At 48.2% G+C, this 17,035-nt stretch overlaps 2 protein-coding genes across 2 annotated transcripts in view; both read right to left on the reverse strand.

The window, feature by feature from the left end:
- LOC144121081 (uncharacterized) overlaps positions 1-17,035 on the reverse strand; it is a 342,169-nt gene that overhangs the window by 165,978 nt on the left and 159,156 nt on the right. The window lies entirely within an intron of this gene.
- LOC144121080 (uncharacterized) lies at positions 1,479-6,084 on the reverse strand. The gene is made up of 4 exons (XM_077654021.1): positions 5,690-6,084; positions 4,492-5,185; positions 3,462-3,612; positions 1,479-1,604 (listed from the first exon to the last, which is right to left on the reverse strand). The coding sequence occupies exons 2-4, from the start codon at positions 4,592-4,594 to the stop codon at positions 1,511-1,513; spliced, it is 348 nt and encodes a 115-aa protein (XP_077510147.1). The 5' UTR covers positions 4,595-5,185; positions 5,690-6,084; the 3' UTR covers positions 1,479-1,510.

Genomic DNA, 17,035 nt, shown 5'->3' on the forward strand with positions numbered 1-17,035 from the left:
CTGTGCCCCTCCCCCTCCAAAAAAAAAAACAACAGAAAAAAAAAACAGAAAAAGAAGGAGGAGGAGGAATGATTACATTCGCGTTAATACGGTACGCACCGAGCACCGTGCTGCACGTATGTACGTCGCATGCTTCATAAGCCCATTCGTGCGGCCACCTACGAAGCCCGCTGCCCTTGATCCCAACCCTTCGCCCCAGGCTCGCTCGGCTGCGCCTGAATGGCGTGCACCGCCACAATATCGGCCGGATTTTCTCGAAGCCGCGCCGCGGCCACGCACTCGCCTAGCGCTGCTATTCCGGAAGCTAATTACTCCGGCGGCCGACGCGGGCCTCAGCGCGCGCCGCCCAGTGTGTCCGCTGACGGCCGTGCGACTCCGTTTAGTCAATTACGTGCAGTGCAGCAGAAACGGTGGCTGCTTGGCCCTTACATCAGGACAGAGCACAGGAACCATACCCGGAAATTCTGGACAGGCGCATTTTTCAACGGGAAGTTGTTTATGAGCACAATTTTTTTCATATACCGTAAGACTCCGGTATAACAAACAATATAACCGCAGACATCCCCTCGGCAGGCTTGATTTTTTTTTTTTGCTCTTAACGTTTTTGTTTTCCTCAAAAACATTCTCCATTGGTTTACTACGTCAGTCTTAACTACACTGTAAAAAAAAATCCGTCAAAATGACGGGAAATACCTTGGCAGCTCTATTTCCAAGCATTTGACCGTTAAAATGATGGCACCCCGTCATTTTAAAATGACGGTGCTTTTTCATCATTTTGATGTTTTTCTTGTCAATCTGAAATACAACTGAACCGTCAATTTGATTACATTTGACCATCAAAATGACGGCAGAACATCATTTCTAAATGACAGTTTTTCCATCATTTTGACGTCTTTCTTGTCAATCTGAAATACAACTGAACCGTCAATTTGATGACATTTGACCATCAAAGTGACAGCAGAACATCATTTCTAAATGACAGTTTTCCATCATTTTGATGTTTTTCTTGTCAATGTGAAATACACTCAAACTGTCAATTTGATAGCATTTGACCGTAGCAGTTACAGCAAGATGTCATTTCTAAATGACAATGTTTTTTCCTGACTTCGATGTCATTTTTATCGATTTGAAAATATAGCCAAACTGTAATTATACCACTGATTGTCTGCGATGGCAAGCTGTCAATTTTAAAACTGTTTTTATGACTTCAAGACTTTTTGCAAATTTGAAATTATCTATAACTGTCAGTACAGCATTTGGCCATCAAGGTAATAGCAGGCTGTAATTTCGAAATGACTATGCTTTTAACCATTCCAAAATTTGGCTTGTCAACATGAAATGCAACTGTGTTGTCAGTATGATGGCCCAACACGACAAGTCTCAACATAATTCTGTGTCAATATATAGTGTGGTGAACCTGACCACATGAAAGTCACTTGCAGTGGGCAGTACCTCATAAACCATGCAACAAAAACAAATTTACATTTCTACTTGCACGTTTATTCATAAATTAAAGTGCATTCAGCAGGCTCAGCAACTTTGGTGCGATTCCGCAGGCCCTGCCTTTGCCGCGCCCTTTCGTTGGGTTGCTCTGCCCAAGGTACCTGGAAACAAAACGAGGATAGAATAAATCCATGCTCCATAAACTGTGCCAATCACATACTCTGCCTACACGCGTGAAATGCCATGAATGTGTGAACTGCACTACCTTCTGCAACACACAGTATTACGAAATTGAAAGACGAGATTAAAATCAGGTAGCAACAAATGTGAGCACACTAGTAGTGCGCTTAAATAGCTACATATACATGCACTAACAATAGATGATGTACCTAAATGTAACCATTATTATAACTCGTAAAAACAGCCCACAATTGCACATACACACCGTATAGTATTTCTAGTAACAATAGGTGCTCATCATGTACAGGAACCATACACAGAGTCTAGAAACCATAACTATGCAAGAGCATTTTGCTGCATTTCAGTGTTTTCAGCTATCAGCCGCAAACATAGGTCAGTATTGATGTAACACCCTGATGTCCAGGTATAGGCTGCAATTGCACATGTGGCAACCATGCATACATTTAAAAACCTCATTATCATGCCTCATCATCTTACCATTTGCACAATGCTCATTCTAATTTCTGTGCCCTTGGCCACAAATAAGCGGAATTTCACACCTGAAATCTTCTGAGCAATCAACAAACCTGTCACGATGATGAATGTCTTAATTTTTTTTCTTTTACACTGCAACTGTTGACACAAAGGGCGGCCAACTTCTCAGGTGCCAACATAGCAGACTTCACGATGGCTCTTTCACCTGTCCATTTCAAGTACTGAGCAATTCTGGACAAATATGGGATCACAGCATAATTTTTTTTTGAAAGGGGCTAATAACCCTGCCAGCCCCTAAAAGATCACCAGGTGAAAGGGGAAAGTGCCATGTAATGGTTGTGACAGTACCTGTGAAGCTGTCCTGCCTATGTGTCACGTCTCCCGTTTCAATGCAAAATGAAATCTGACATTCATCATTGCAAAAGGTTTGTTGAGTGCCCAGAAGGTGAGGTAGAGAGCTCTACTTTCTCGGGGCTGATTGTACACAGGCTACAGCGAGCACTGCATCAATGGTAACAAGGGAACCTGAGGCCTGTAAAAGTGCAGAGAGGCATCCGGCAACTTGCCACATGTGTGGACGCAACCCATAGTCAGACACACTGTAATGTTGCACTAGGACATTAGCCAGTGGACACGATACATAGTAGAGCGACTTAAAATAACTGCATTTACACTTAATCCTCGCTCCTATTTTTCCTGACGTCGGTACTTATAAAAGTGCTGCACACATTACATTTAGCAATAATTGACAGTCGCCCGTCCTATCTGGTTCTTCGTTCTAGCCCCTTTCTTGCAGTAGCCAACCAAAAAAATAAGCAAAACACTGAAAAGTGTTATCTAGATGCACTCACAGGACACGTGACCAAGTTTAGGCAATGCAAACTGCCAGGCTGGTGCATTCATCACATGACAATGATCAAATCCGCAATTCTGCAGGTGTCAGAATACCAGAAGTGGGTGCAATTTAAAATTAAAAGTCCGGCCTTCATCTCGCAATTGCCAGAGCTAGCCAATGTGCAAGGCTTGTTAGCATGTACTGCTGGCAAGGAGCACTATGTCAATAATCTTACCATTCTACTTTCTAAAGACGCCTGTGACTGGCAAATCACCATACAGGTGTGTCAAAAAAGCAACACGGTGCTGTGCCAGAGAACGAAGAAATGCACGAGAGGAATGTATGTGACGACATCAGAATTTCAGGGGAACAGGGCAGAACTGATCATTTGCAGGCACTGGCTAAGGAGGGCGAGTGCCTTTCCTCAGAAAAAAGAAGCCTGCTGCTCACACTATTGCCTCGGATTCCGATTGCTTATCAAACGCATCATCCACATTCACTCATTTACCTCTGCAAAAGCTCCATGGTGAGGGGGCAGTCGGGAGGGTACGCAACGTTGAACACAAAGAAGGCACCAAGGAGGAGGCCCATGGCCTTCTCAAGACTTCTTGTAGAATCTACTGCAATGATGATCTTCTTTATGTCCCCCATGCTTGATCCTGCAAGGAAAAAAAATTAGTCACACACAAACGCTACCCACTAAAGGGGTGATCTAATAATTCGAGTAACTCTATGGCCTTCGATGTGTCCACTGAGAGAAGCCGAATTCAAATGTACTCGTAAAAAGCCATACTGGGTCTTGTTGCTAGGCCTTATGGTACCCTGGCAGTAGACAGACACATGCAACATGCCCTCCCTTATCAGTGCTTTACACGCCACTAATTATGTCTGTTGAAGATGCTTGCTTCATGTAAACATACTACATAGAACTTGTTTATGGAAAAAGCTTTACAAATATTGCACGACAAAAAAGAATTAACTTTGTCGACAGAATACTTCGTTTTTTTTTTAAATAATGGGGAATAGTGATGAGGTAACGAAACTTGGGCAAGCATCGAGGCAACCTTTCAAAGGCCCTCCATTTTGTACCTAGCCTGCCATGACATTGATGAGAAAAGCCAAGCTCACCTTCGTTCATGCTTTCTAGCAGAACGTCATGCTTTTGGCAAGTCAAAAGGCCGCACATTAGTCTCGATGAACTCTGGCATATCACCTTATAGTGCGGAGATTGCCCCACCCTCCCCACTTATCAACAGTACTGCTACTGAGTTCCAAATTTTTTGTACACTCTAATAAGAATGGAAAACTACTGGCCAAACTTGCACTTTGTTATCATGTTTAATTATTAAACAAACTGTACATACATAAGATGAAGCAGCAATTAACCCTTTCATCCAGGGCTAGCCTCATTCCTAAGTTTTGAATATGTCCTACTAAGTAGAGTGAAGTTACACAAAATCAGGTTACATCGTAGAATAATAAAATACACTGTACAAGCCATGTTTTGAGCCAAAGTTCTATAAATGACAAATACATACCAATCACAGCAAGGTGCGGAGTTGTTGGCAGTCCTTCCAGCCCCCCTTCAGCTGCATGCTGGGAATTCACAAGCCACATGTTATTAGACTCCAGAGAAAACATCAGTGATCAGATACATGCATCTCAATAATAAATCATAACCATACTTCCAACGATCCTGCTGTCATCAAGGCACTTTCTACACCTCGGGTACAGTATCATTTCAGCAGAAATGGATGAAAATGCGGTATAAAATTACAAGACTACAAATTTACTTGATTCAATAATTCCCAGCTAATGGATACGCCAGTCGAAAGAAATTTTTGGCCCTTGTTTGAGGCTTATAGGCAATAAGCTATAAAAATGAATAGAATTTATTTGGAAATAACTATTGCTGAAATAATTAGGCCCATATCTTAATGCTATACAAGAATGAAGCTGCACACTATCAGTACACGAACTAAACACTGAGCTGCCCCATCGCCACCGGACACCGACGTATGGGGCTCGGTGTGCCAGGAAGCGAGGAACAACAAAAAAGAGAGAGCGTAAGAAATAAAACAGAAAAAAGCTGATCAGTGCACGAAAAGTAGTCTGCTTTTTATTGACGAATACTTTTACGAACCTACGGCAGTAGTGCCGACACCATGAATTCAAGGGAGCTGCAGATGGCCAGCATGGTAGTCATAGCACATGTCTTGGCCTGAATTACAACTGAAAATGTAAAAAATGGTTTTTACGACTATTTTTACTGCCCATTAAGCCCATTCATAAGGTGTTCTGCATTTAAACAGAGGCGCATGGCGCGCTAGAGCTCGACCAACTCGATTTCGATCCTTGGCCCGCGTAGCAGTAATCGTAACCGAAAGTCAGGCTCGATCGCGATTGTATGTGCCCGCATGATAGAGATACTATAAACGACTTTCTTCGACTTTCTTCAATTAACGTGCGCCAATGCTCTTCGTACGCTTCAGTGTTCCTCACAGGAAGTTTTTTTTTTACACGTGGGCGCACGCAGCCCCTGAAAATCGCTGCACGTGGCTGAACCATGAGGCCGCGATTCACGCTTTACGTAGAAGCACGTTTCTGAACGGCAATCTCGGGCCCACGGCCATCGGTGCGTGTATACATTACGCGTGAGAACTAGCGTGCTCCTCGTAGCTATGTGCCTCACAGAACGCGTACTGCACGAACGAAGCATATAAGCAGAACACTTACCTCTACCCGCTGCAGTTGATTTTCGGCTGCAGCCCATACGTTCCTTGATTGCGTCTTCGCGGCCTTCCAACGCGTCGCACACAAAAAGGCAAAATGGCGCAAAAAGCAGGTCGCACACCCGGGCAGAAGCAGCGCGCACAAAGAAAAGCGAGAGGGAACCACGACAACCGGACTCCTTCCTTGACAGCGGGGGCCGGAAGCGCGCGTTGAGCGACGTCTCACATGACGTACCCCTACGCGCCAGCCAATAGAGTTTCTCGTTTTGTGTTGCGCTCTCCGTCTCTTTCTCCTCGCCCGCTCGTTCACGGCGAAGTCTCCGTCTTTCCCGTTTGACGCCGGCGGCTCGTCAAAATAGATAAAAAAGTGGCCGTCAAAATGACGGTTTGTTTTTACAGTGTACTTGTGAGCGACGGCCAAACGTTAAAAGAAAGATTTTGCAGCGCATCAGAAGATTGAACCATTATCTTCAATATTTCTATAACAGTACCTCACGATATTCCACTGTTGCCTCACAGTTAAAATTGGTGCCCAAGTATACTGAATTATTGGAATCATCGAACACGTGTTCGGCTGCGAACAAAATCGAGCTAGTATAGAGAGAAGAACATCACACAGCAAGAGTGGACTCAAGGGAGAAGGTGGGGTGCGATTCCTATACTTAGGCAGAAAATTTCCGTGAGAAAATCGCACTGCCTGCATTGTTTTTCGACGACGAAAGTTGCACGATATGCACTGTGTAAATTAGACCCCCCCCGGACGTCGTGATCACGCGTGGGAAAATTCTCGGGAGCACGTACCCACTAGCTCGACGAATTGGCAGGGCATTAGAAATAGCACATGGATTGCAGTAAAGAACACATACTCACAGGACAAAAGTTTACATCCTTATACGTCATCCAGTTTGTAATTTTTAATGCGCTGCCAACATGTAAGTTACACCCATCGGCTCACAGGTGTACCCTACACGCTAAACAGAAAGGTGTAAAAAGGGAGTAAGCTGTTCTCAACCGCACTCGTGGGCTAGATTAAGGATTACTTCCCGTTTAATCCCATGTAGGCGTATTCGTGTTTAGAGTATACGGTTCGCGCCCAGCTGCATGGCATCCTCTTTGACTGGCGAAGAAAGTAAGGAAGAGAGTATTTTACGGCATACTACGACGACGCCATCTGCCGCAGAAAACGTCCCTCACACTGTTATCGCTACAAAAAGTTAAAAAAAGGAGTTAAAAGATGTTGCAGGAAATTTTTGAAACTCGAATGCCTTAGTCGCCATGCGGTTCGGAAAATTCACAAGGTGTTCTGGACGCGAAAGTAGCTTCTCTGACTCGTAGAAAAGCACACGCTTATAATCTCTGTCCGCAGAGCTGCTCAGTAATATGCTGCACGAAATTCGCGTGTAGTGTAACACACTGATATGGGCGCTCATGGCTAAAGTGTGCCGACTGCGGGCATTCTTACGTAAACGACAAGAACAACAACAACAATAATAATAATAATAATATAATGATGGTTTTTTGGGGAAAGGAAATGACACAGTAACTGTCTCACTTATCTCGGCGGTCACCTGAACCGCGCCGTAAGGGAAGGGAAAAAGGGGGAGAGAAAGAAGAAATGAAGAAAGAGGTGCCGGTAGTGGAGGGCTGCGGAATAATTTCGACCACCTGGGGATCTTTAACGTGCACTGACATCGCACAGCACACGGGCGTTCTTACGTAAACAAGAGAAACGGGTTTCGCTTCACAAGCTTCGCTGCTGACTGGCGGGTTCTTGCGGTCCAGCTGCGTGAACGAATGAAGTCACTGCTCATGAGTAGTGTATAAGGCCTCCCCATGTCGAAAGGAGGTGGTGATATGAAGTAGACAGAGCGGAAGAAAAAAAAATGGATGGTTCTCATATGCTGGGGGTTCAGAAATATATGTCTTAGCCCTGACGAAGAAGTACAAGGCCTTACAGGGTAACCGAGTACAACGAGCTTTTGGACTAGTTGGTCGCATTCTTGTATCATAACTGCAGCGAAGAAACACGATCACATAGCGTTCGTCCGCGTGTTCCTTCTCTGTGTGATCGTGTTTCTTCTCTGTAGTTATGATACAAGGTGACCGAGAAATACAAGGCGTCGGAAACACAAGGTCGACGTGGTCGTTGACAAAAGCATAGACACAAAGGAGTGGTCTCGGACATCCCGAAGATTTGATATCGTGGATCGGTTGCTATTCTCATCGATATACTGGTGTATAATGTGGCACGCCGTTTAAACACGAGTGGCGGATATTAGATATTCAATGCTCGCCAAATTGACCAAGCTACCAAGCGATCTCCCCTGAAATGTTGAAATGTAATTTTTCTCATAAATCTCTGGGGCAATGAAACCACGGGCGAGATGCACGGAAGCTGACGAGGCAAAACTCCGTTTTCTTTCGAGCAGTGATTTTGTCCGTCAGTCTTTCTTGTGAGCAATCGAGGGGTGCCCCCTTTCTCCTTCTTGGCGTCCTTTTTTTTTTTCTTCTGTCGTTTCCCGTGTGATTCAGCTTAGACAGACAACCAGCCGAGGCTTTCAACACTTAGTTTCTGCACTGATTCGGCGCTACCTTCGCGATGAAGACATCGACAGCCAATCACCGCGCTTTGCAGACGCCGAAGGACACCTTCTACAGCTGGCGGCTCGTTGGAGAGCGTTACCCTCGTCCTCAACAAGCCACGCACGGAGCTCCGCTTTAAGCGAGGCCGAGTACTAGCACAAAATTATTTCCTCCATAAACGCCACAAAAAAAAAAATGAGGAAAGAGCTTCCAAGTCCGTACCTGCATGTCCTCGCAGGAGTGATCAAACAGACTGCTGGGAACTCTTTCTCCGTGCCGCGCTAACGCCGCGTGTCCCTGCCTCCGGCGTACGACAGCCGTGGCCCGTTGACCTTTCCCTCTCGAACCGGCCGAATGCGCGCCCTCCTAAACTAACCTCGTCGGGCACTCCACAGCAGCAGCAGCAATGCAAAGCAAACCTGGCGGCGGCAGTGCTTACTTACCCTACCTACACTGCTTCGCGTCAGTCAGCGCGCAAGCACACGAAACACAATCGTAGGAACCCTCTTGGGAGCGGAACCAGTAACGTTCCTTTGCTTTTTTTCTTTTCGTCTCCTCACCTCTCTCTTTCGGGGCAGCCATTGTTGTCTCTCCAGGCGCCGGCCCGCGCCCTCTCTAGTTGGCCGCGGAAAGACAAAGGGGCGACGTGGAAGGGGCTAATTTCCAGGAAGTCGTTGGGTCCGTCTCAGACGCAAACCCGGAAGGGAAAAGACGGCCGAGTCCCGCAGACAGGACGTCCCCCGCGGCGGCGTCCTATACTGCAGTCGGAGGACGTCGCAGCCGCCCGACACTGGCTGACAGCAGGGTGCCCGTGCATGCATGCCATTGCCAGTGTCAAGTAGCGTATAGCGTCCCATCACTACGGGACTCGTATAAAACTTCGTACGTGCGTTACTCTCTCTCTCTCTCTCTGCGCGTGCGCGTCAGTGTTGACTCCCTTGACCCTTCTGCCATGCCAGCTCCTCTCTTCCCCTCTTACACGAGCGGCCAGCGATGGCGGCTTGAGCCAGCAAGGCGTGCAGTAAGTAGTGAGCGGTCCGGCGTATATGTACTACGCGGGGTCCACTCCTTCAGAACCCGTTATTACGGAGAAGGGAGATCGAGCGGAGGACGGCGGCGTTTCTTATCTCCTCTCTGTTGTATAGTTTTCTCTTTTTGATTAGATTGCGCTCAGCACCGAGAACTGGCTTCGTTGTTCCAGGCGAAGGTCGGGGCAGGGGGGGGGGGGGGGGGGGGGCGGCGGCACGGACGGGAACAACGGCAGTGCCGAGACAACGCGAGCGCACAGATATAGGGGCGTAATTAGAGAGGACTCCCGCAACTATCGGCGGTGGAGCCTGGAGGGGTTACTCAACATCGAGAAAAATAAAAGAAAAAGACAGAGAAAGTGAGGAAAAAGGTAGGTGGCGCTTTTGAAACGCGTTCGATGGGATTACGAAAGGTCGTGGCGGTGGACCGGAATGGCTGCCTCTGCTGGCGGCGCGATTATGTCCGGAAACCTTTACGATCTCCTTTCCGCCTTCAATACATGCAACAAACAGTTTTCTTTGTAACACATACGGCATTCGGTGTGTGTGTGTGTGTAGCCGCTGGGCAAATTCAGGACTCCAGCACGAACGACCACCCATGCTTTCGCCCTTGACAGTGCCCTACAGGACAGGGCACGATGACCGGTGCATGCCCAAGATTCAATTTTGCCTAATCCGTACCTCCAACGCCTTCTTGTTCTTCCAGTTTATTTCTTCCTTACTTAGCCCATATGAGAAAGCTATGGGAAGCTCACAAGCTTTTGCCCAGTTCCACCTCCCGCGTTCGGGGAAAAGCGAATTTTTCGGAGTTCGGTTGAGGACCGTGACGAAGTTTTTCCACGAACTCTGCGTCCTTGGACTCAAACCTACGAGCTTGCATAAGGGGTCACAGGCACGACCGACTAATTTGCCGTGAACGCTGCCAACAGCGGGACACCGTGCAATCGCCGTGTCTCCGTAGCCTAACCCCCGATGGCTTCAGTCTATAGATCTCACCGCGATAACCGTTTTTCGCCAACAACGTTGCTCCACTTGTAATCCGCGGTCCTCGGAAAAAAATGACGCATGCATACGGATGGAAGTTGTGACCTTCGCCAGCGAATCAAAACGCTCAGAGACTTTTAGGGTCGCTCGGTCTGTCGGTCGTGCTGACGATAACAAATGCGTCTCATCCCCCTCGGTGCACACTCCGAGATCCGCGGCGGTTTATACACGTGGAGTTGGAACTCGGTGAAGTTCAAAACGGAGGGGGGGGGGGGGGGGGGGGGGGGGAATTGACAGCCGAAGAACAGGATAAAAGGTCATCGAATAACAAAGAGGCGTCGTTCTTTTGACCTGCAGTTCGTTCATTCGCTCTGACACCTCGTGTGCGACCAGCAGGCTTAAAGGGGGGATAGAGAGAGAGGGAGCACAGCAAGTAGCCTTGGACTACAATCCACTCCGTTCCGCTCAGCAGTCTGTCCCGTCCTTTCGCGAAGGTACACGGAGGACCGACGAATGACGACGCGCTGCGGAGCTACAGAAACGAACCTAAAGGCCAGGGCGAGGCCAAGGCGAGAGAGGGAGATGAGAAGGGGAGAGGCAGACCGGACAGGCCAGGACAGGCTCGTTCATCTTCGTATCCGGCGACCATCTCTCTCGGGTGCGACCGACCGACCGACCGACCGAGGCAAGAACGCATCTCAACGAAGACAGGCCGCCGAGGCAGTAGCAGTATACAATCCGGCGATGCCGCGCGCTGCTGGACATCGCCGTGTGGCATGCCAATAGAATTAGCTGCGCGCAGCTCGGGGGTAAGACCTGGTCCTGCCCAGTCCGGACCAGGCCGGGCAAGTTTAGGATTCGCAAGGGCGAGGAATCTTTCGCTAAGCGACAGGCGTTGACCACTTCACCGCGAGAGAGAGAGAGAGAGATTTAGCAATGGCAACCCCAACAAGTCCCTGAAAAAAAAAAACGATGTGCATGTATGTGTGCGCGTTTGCTAATGCGACTCGGTCTCTCCGGTTGGATGTGGTCCACAAGGTTGTTGTCTTGACGGGAAGAAAAATAAATACATAAGAATGAAGGTTGATGGATTGCCGGTGCTTCGCTATATGTGTGTTCGTAAAAGCGTACTCTTCTCTCTAGGTGCAACGACTCTGTTGCGTCCAATCTACTGCTCTTCAGGTGTACGCATGTAGATGTAAGAAAGGACAGTGGGACCTAAAAGGCTGCAGTCCTGCTGCATTGTTCTAGATGATAAAAGAGCACGGCCTTCAGTTGTTGTCAGACAATTGCGTATGCAGTCACATGAGTTAGAATATTCAAATACTGAACACCCCGTTATCGCTTCCCGTGGGCTTCCATGCTCCTTCAAACAAATGCCAGAATCCACACGCAATGCGCCAGTCGGGTCTGACTCAGTCAGGAAAGAGAGTGCCGTCAATGCCATCGAAAAGCTCAGTGCGAAATGTCGCTTTGACTCGCCAACTAATCCACTAGCACACTGTCTCGAGACGTCAGTAAAGGAGGCAAACGCAAAAATAAAGCAAAGAACCAGAAAAACTACAAGATCGGTCCCTTCGACTAGCATCGCCTTAATACCAGCGCTGATGGCACTTCGTGACTCGCGACGGCTCTCAGTGATGTCCCGCTCTTCCGATTGTTCTTCGCTGGACGGACTCAGGAGGGCAGGCGGCTTTTCGCGCGCTTTTTTCTTTCTACAGCTTCCCAAAGCGCGCACTCGAGCGCCTTTTCTTACGGGGAACAAAGAAGGGCGCGAAAACGCCTCAGCCCTTGCACGTCGACCGGAAGGCATCAGGTCTGGCACGATTGCATTCAGTCCAACCATGCGTCGAGTGGATGCGTCCATAGGAGGAACAGGAGCATGAAGAGAGGAAAAAAAAGACAAAAGTCCACGAAAATGATCTCGCGCGCCGAACAAAGCGCGCGCTTTTTACTCCGTTTGCGCGCGCGCCCGACTCCACCCAATGAGCCAGCGGCGCCCTTGATGACAACAGTCGCGAATCGCCGAGGGCATTCGAGGTCGCGGCGACGCCTATAGCCGTTTGTGACACGCTCTTTATACAGTCCTTCGAAACTTTAGTGACCAGCGAACACGACGGCTGCTCGCTGGTCTGAGAAGTGGACGTCAGTGCACAGAAGGAAGCAACGAGGCATATGTTTCCGGGCGGCCATCTGCACTTAACCGCCGGTAATCTTCGGATCTGAATGGTAGAGGTGATGATGCCTTTTGGCACACTAAACGAGGCTCCAGGTTTGGCTCGTTCGCGCAAACTCTGCTTTCTCCGAGAGCCCTTTTGTCGTGCCTGTGTGCGGTATGCGTGAAACGGAGGCACGATCTGAACCGTGCCCCTTTGAGGCCTTGGCAGCCGCCCCCCTTTGAAGGCAAGGTCACGGTCTGGATGAGTGCCAGACTACGTGCACGGAGGCGTGCCTTTAGTCTGTCTCTGGCTTCTCCTCTTCGCTTTTCCTGCTGTGTAACACCCTCCTTAAGACCGTGAGAAACGTTCCTGCAGTGATCAACCAACTTTCACTGTCCGCGAACAAGAAGGAGAGGACGGAGTACCACTGGTGGAAACAACGACACGGAGATGCCAGAGCATCGTTGTTTTAGAACGTTACTCTCCAGTCGCCAAGCCGTGGCTGAACTGCTGGGTACATTCTTGGATGTTCTTAACAAAAAATTAAAGGGGAGACTTAAGCTCCACCTTAAGGGTATGACCCTTAAGGCGGAGCTTAAGGGTCATGCCCTTAAGGTGGGGCCTTCATACCACTCCTGGCGCAGTGGTGCAAAGGTTAAGCAATGCGCCACTGTCCTACGATGGCAGGTGTGACCGATCATTAATTTAACTGCCACTGCCACGGTTTACAGTTTGCTCACAATCCGGTGGCCAGGCTGCGATGACGCTGAAGGTCACGTGACCTAGGTGGCCCACCTGCCTCCTAGGTTGTTCTCTGGGGACCACCTGCCAGAGTCATGCTCTTCATTTTTCGCTCACAACGCCGACGCCGGATTTTCTGGACAACGGGGCCTTTAGCGCTATCGCGTTAAAAATCACTAAAGGATACCGGCCTCCTGCTGAAAGCAATGTGCGAGGGAATCGGTACGATATCATTATACGGCAAGCTTAGATGCCCTTAGAAGAATATCCAGGGCAACTTTTGGGAGAGGTGCCAGTGAAAAAGTTACTCCTGAGGAGGTGGGTTCGCGATGAACACATATGCCTATACACAAAAGCATCATTCGCTGCGCGCATGCGCAGTGGGTACGGGAGCTCTCCTCTGTCCAGAGTGAGCCGGCACGCTCTGTTCCTCCCCTCTCCGCGGCTGGCTACCCCCCGTGATGGGGGGTAGCCGCGGCACGAGAGCAGCGCGCGCGGGCTTCTCTGCCCGGCTTGGCTCGGCTATGTCTGATGGGCTCCCTTGATGGATCGTAATTCGACGCGCCGTCGTGGATTGCGCGTACGGATTCCCTCGTTTTTTGGCCGCCGCTCCTCTTGTTCATGGACGCCTCGTGCTCCGCCGAGGGGTGAATGCTCGCTGCTAATGAACTCTCCCCCTCCCCCACACCCCACACAAACACACACGACTACTACCGGATCCCTCTTCCTCGCACCCTCCCCCTCCCCCTCTCTCCCCACTAGTCTTCTGCGCGTTTCTAGATCAGTCCAGAGGTATGAAGAATCGGTTCTTCCTGCTTCCAGCTTGCAAGCCAAGCAGCGTGTGTGTTTCTGTATCCGTGATAATGCACACAAGTGGCTCCTAGGACGATCGCAAGCCGGATGGGGTGTCGCGGATGGCAGGTTTAGGGTCGCTCTTGCGCACACTGCCGACGACTCGTTGCGCGCGAGTCCATCGTGCGTCGCGCCCGCGCTGTGGGAACCCATGTGCGGAAGAATTTGTTGGCTGGTGCTGCTGTTGTTGCCTCGCGGCCAGACCACCCATGCTGCGATTGCTACGCACACGTTGCGTGAACTTTCGCTCCGCGCGGTTGTCTTCTGAGCTGCAATCAATTCTTTATGTATGTATGTATGTATGTATGTATGTATGTATGTATGTATGTATGTATGTATGTATGTATGTATGTATGTGTGTGTGTGTGTGTGTGTGTGTGTGTGTGTGTGTGTGTGTGTGTGTGTGTGTGTGTGTGTGTGTGTGTGTGTGTGTGTGTGTGTGTGTGTGTGTGTGTGTGTGTGTGTGTGTGTGTGTGTGTGTGTGTGTGTGTGTGTGTGTGTGTGTGTGTGTGTGTGTGTGTGTGTGTGTGTGTGTGTGTGTGTGTGTGTACGTATGTACATGCATGTATGTATGTATATATGTATGTATGTGTACGTACGTATGTATGTATGTATGTATGTATGTATGTATGTATGTATGTATGTATGTATGTATGTATGTATGTATGTATGTATGTATGTATGTATGTATGTATGTAATACGCGCGCGTGTATGCGTGATTGATTGATAGATTAAATCCTTTACTAAGCCCATATATGTGGTGCTCTAGGATGATGCAGCGGTAACGAGCTTGATGAGAGTGCGTTGACGGTTCTGGGAAAAGGAAGCGTGACGCGCCACTGCGGGGACCTGATGGCGCCTAGCGCGGTTTACCTCGCGCTAACTGGACGGACTTCATTGAGTCTCATGCTGTTATTTCGGAAGGTGAACCATCAGTTATCGTTTCGCTGACGCCACGGAGCGTTGAGGCTGTTGTGATGAAGTATACGCGCGCAACTTGTACAAATAAAAATGAAAGGATGCGGTTGTTATTATATTATTATGCACAGATCTTAGGGATCCGGTTCTGAAGTATATGTATAAAGACGGCCGCCGCAGCCAAGCTCTCTGGCGACGAAGCAACTGACCGTTTCGTGCAATATGTCGAAATACGCGCTCTAACACTGCAGATGCATTACCATGTTGAAACGTTGCGTCGCAGAAAGGAGATCGAATCAGATCACCTTACGCCCAGCAGTAGCCACGGATACTAATTCTGTGTGGAGCTTCCGGACATTAAAGCATATAAACTAAACTGAACAAGCCAGATTTATGCGTTTATTTACAAGATACCGTAATTTCCGGCATACTATCCGCAGATTGTAATTAAGAGTTTAAATTCTGAGCTTTGAGGACTATCTGCAAGTGGTGACTATGTAAAGTAGTTTTATTCACAAAATTGGGCATCACAGCATGTGCTGTGCAACATAATTTTTACTGTCATGTAATTTTAGTTTTTTTTTTTTGTAGGGAAAACATTCACTGTGCTTCTGTCGCCATTGCGGACTGGTTTCACGCATACTTACTGGCACTTAGAGGCATTTCGATTTCGATTAATATTGTTCCTCCACTTGCCTTAGAAATGAACATAATGCACGTGGCTGGTCATAGGCGCCTGACGCCCGTGAATAATGCATGTACCTCTGGGAGTTTCGCCCTTGCGGGGAATTTCGCTTTTGCTGGGAGTTTTGCCCTTGCATGGAATTTCGCCCTTGCAGGGTGTTTCGCCATTGGAGGGAGTTTCGCCTCTGCTGAGAGTTTCGCCTTTGCACGGAGTTTCGCCCCTGCAATAATAATAATAATAATAATAATAATAATAATAATAATAATAATAATAATAATAATAATAATAATAATAATAATAATAATAATAATAATAACCCCTGCAGGGAATTTCGCGTTTTTCTGGGAGTTTCGCCACTGCAGAGAGTTTCGCCATTGCAAGGAGTTCCGCCTCCGCTGAGAGTTTCGCCCGGCAGGAAAAAAGATAGCGAAGCATTTGCGTGTAGGAAGCCAGTCGTGATGGCTCCAACAAGAAGAGAATCAACCACACTGTGCTTTTCTGGGAATTAACGCAATAAACATATTTCTGCAGGTCGGCCCTGCGGACTTGATGATGTAGTCGCTGACAATGTAGTAATTTTTTTTTTCCTGAGGAATAATTCCGCCCTGTGGACTATACACAAGGTGCCGACTTAAGTCCCGGAAATTACGGTACTACCGGCCTTATAATAACAGGCCTTGAGTAGATATGGGAGCTGCAGTGATATCGCTAAAGTGCGGAACAGCACAAGGTCATCACAAGAAGTAAATTTCACCGAAAAGGCCATGTTACATAAAAACCGTGGCAATGTAAATCGGAAAGCAAATCGTTTCTTGATCCGAACAAGTTGCACGCGTTACCGCAGCAATGTGCAAACGGGAGGGAACAAGAAGCAGTGATGTGGCCATTGTGTAACGCGCTTGTATTCGAGTTTGCTTAATTTTTCCAGATTAACAGCCATATCATTAACACTGTATCTCTCGTGATGCACTTTAAAACGCAAATCCTATGTGACTACTTAACGTTGCTTTGCACTCTCCTTCGAATTCCAAATGTGACTTTTCAGCTTACAGAGTAAAAACAAGCTGGCATTCAGTTAAATAGCGCCCTGGCAGCCGCTCCGGGCCGGCTTGCTCGGTGCCAGCGACCTCTCCTGAACCGTATACTATACAACGTTACCGAGGTGACAAGGTCGCCATTCAAGTTTCCTCAAATGAGCCTCACAAATACTATCATCGAGGAGACATCGCGTTAATTTCTGTCTCCTTTCCTGTTTCCCGCAACATGAAACCAAGCCCCTGGATGTGAACGCGGGTGATTTATATAGACACTAAATGACTCCAAATAGCCATAAACGCCAGCCCACCAGAGTGCAGCCCAACTGCGTCAGCAGCGCGGGCCGTCAGTCTATAAGAACAGT

Source organism: Amblyomma americanum, chromosome 2, assembly GCF_052857255.1.
Source record: "Amblyomma americanum isolate KBUSLIRL-KWMA chromosome 2, ASM5285725v1, whole genome shotgun sequence".
NCBI lineage: Eukaryota > Metazoa > Arthropoda > Arachnida > Ixodida > Ixodidae > Amblyomma > Amblyomma americanum.